Here is a 2,232-nt window from a genome sequence, read left to right as displayed (position 1 = left end):
AAAAAAAAAAAAAAGAAGGGCAAATCACGTTTAAAAAATTTACTTCTATCCAATGGCTAAATCAGGATCACACCTAAAATTCTTAGATCAGGTCTTCCTACAACTGAGGATTATGATAAGCATTATTAGCTCACACACATTTCTTTATTTTACTTTATTTTTGAGATGGAGTTTTGGTCTTGTCACTCAGGCTGGAGTGCAGTGGCATGATCTCGGTTCACTGCAACCTCCACCTCCTGGGTTCAAGCAATTCTCCTGACTCAGTCTCCCTAGTAGCTGGGACTACAGGTGTCCACAATAATGCCCAGCTAATTTTTGTATTTTTATTTATAAATTTACTTATTTTGAGACCAAGTCTCACTCTGTTGCCCAGGCTGGAGTACAGTGGCGCGATCTTGGCTCACTGCAACCTCTGCCTCCTGGGTTCAAGCCATTCTTGTACCTCAGCCTCCCGAGGAGCTGGGACTACAGGAGTGAGCCACTATGCCCAGCTAATTTTTGTATTTTTAGTAGAGATGGAGTTTCACCATGTTGGCCAGGCTGGTCTCAAACTCCTGACCTCAGGTGACCCACCCACTTAGGCCTCCCAAAGTGCTGGGATTACAGGCGTGAGCCATCGCGCCTGGCCACATTTATTTCCTACCATATGGGGAACAGTAGTCGGTACTGGCCAATAGTAAGTGCACAGTAATTACTGACTGATGGAATACAATACAAGATCGTATTAATTGCATCTTGCTAAGATTACCTGGAGTCTAGAGCCTTTGATTCCTCCATCTTTGAATCATACATCTGTATTAATTCCTGAGAATTTTCCGCATTGAAATTAAGAAACTGCAGATCACTCTGTTGTTTTACATAAATCTGTCATAGATATTGATAAATCAGTATGAAATGTAATAACAAAACTAAACTGAACCAACAATTTGGCACTTTCCCTGAAACAGTTCACAAATCCTAAAACAGATCAGATAGTTACTAGAGAAATATGCTAAATGTATCTCCTTTTAATTTTCCTATGTTAGCTCTAAGGTTTGGCAGGATAGCTGGCCTCCCAACGTTTAATCACCACAGGCAAGACCCCATCTGCTGTACTAAACATGATATACGACTAAGTAGTTAGGATTCCAAACCACCAATTAAACAAAATTGACAGGCATACATTTTTCCTAATTTGCTATTTGTTTACAAGCATTTCTTACGTGATAGAGAAGGACGTTTGGGGACGTACCTGTCTCAGATTGTGCAGTTCTGAATCTGTGCGTTCTTGCTTTGACTTCGCAATATTAAGCAATTCGTCTTTCCTCTTTTCTCTCTCTACTATTTAAGAACAAGTATTATTAAACATTTTTCAACAGCTGTATCAACACAAACCTCTCCATTTCCAACAATTTAATGCTCAGCTAACATTTGCTTTTTTAATTTTAACACCTAGAAAGTTTATTTTGATATTAGGTTTTTAACTTTTGAAAGAGCTAACAGTTTTGTTGTTGTTGTTCCTGAACTTAAAAATAGCAGAATGGGCTGGGCATGGTGGCTCACGCCTGTAATCCCAGCACTTTGGGAGGCCCAGGCGGGTAGATCACCCGAGGTCACAAGTTCGAGACTAGCTTGGCCAACATGGCAAAACCCCATCTCTACTAAAAATACAAATTTAGCTGGGTGTGGTGGCGCATGCTTGTGGTTCCAGCTACTTGGGAGGCTAAGGCAGGAGAAACACTTGAACCTGGGAGGCAGAGGTTGCAGTGAGCTGAGATTGTGCCACTGCACTCCAGCCTGGATGACAGACTGAGTACTCTGTCACAAAAAAAAAGAACGGATTTGTAGATTCAGGGATTAAGAACAATTATTTGTCTTTCCTTTTGTGGTGGATAGAATGAAGGTGACTTCTAAATCTCTACACTTAATACATATTACTTTATTTAATTACGTATTTTTAAATTTTAAAAGATAAAATATTTTTTAAAATAGAGATGGAGTCTCGCTATGTTGCCCAGGCTGGTCTTGAATTTCTGAGTTTCACCATGTTAGCCAGGCTGGTCTCGAACTCCTGGCCTCATGTGATCTGCCTGCCTCAGCCTCCCAAAGTGCTGGGATTACAGGCAGGAACCACTGTGCCCAGCCAAAACCAAGACATTTTAACAGTGGAAGTAATATCCACCGTGCATCTGACTCAGTGGGTCTCAATTCTACACAGCTCTCATGTTAACAGCATCTTTTTTTTTTTTTTTT

General features: G+C 40.6%; 1 protein-coding gene across 1 annotated transcript in view; it reads right to left on the bottom strand.

The window, feature by feature from the left end:
• CCDC62 (coiled-coil domain containing 62) overlaps nucleotides 1-2,232 on the bottom strand; it is a 63,822-nt gene that overhangs the window by 30,533 nt on the left and 31,057 nt on the right. The window contains exons 7-8 of the mRNA XM_037744227.1: nucleotides 1,232-1,320; nucleotides 749-864 (exon numbers count right to left, since the gene is read on the bottom strand). Coding sequence (XP_037600155.1) covers nucleotides 749-864; nucleotides 1,232-1,320 — 205 coding nt within the window. The remainder of the gene's footprint in view (nucleotides 1-748; nucleotides 865-1,231; nucleotides 1,321-2,232) is intronic.

Source organism: Cebus imitator, unplaced genomic scaffold, assembly GCF_001604975.1.
Source record: "Cebus imitator isolate Cc_AM_T3 unplaced genomic scaffold, Cebus_imitator-1.0 Scaffold169, whole genome shotgun sequence".
Taxonomy (NCBI): Eukaryota; Metazoa; Chordata; class Mammalia; order Primates; family Cebidae; genus Cebus; species Cebus imitator.
This window is presented reverse-complemented; position numbering and strand designations above follow the sequence as displayed.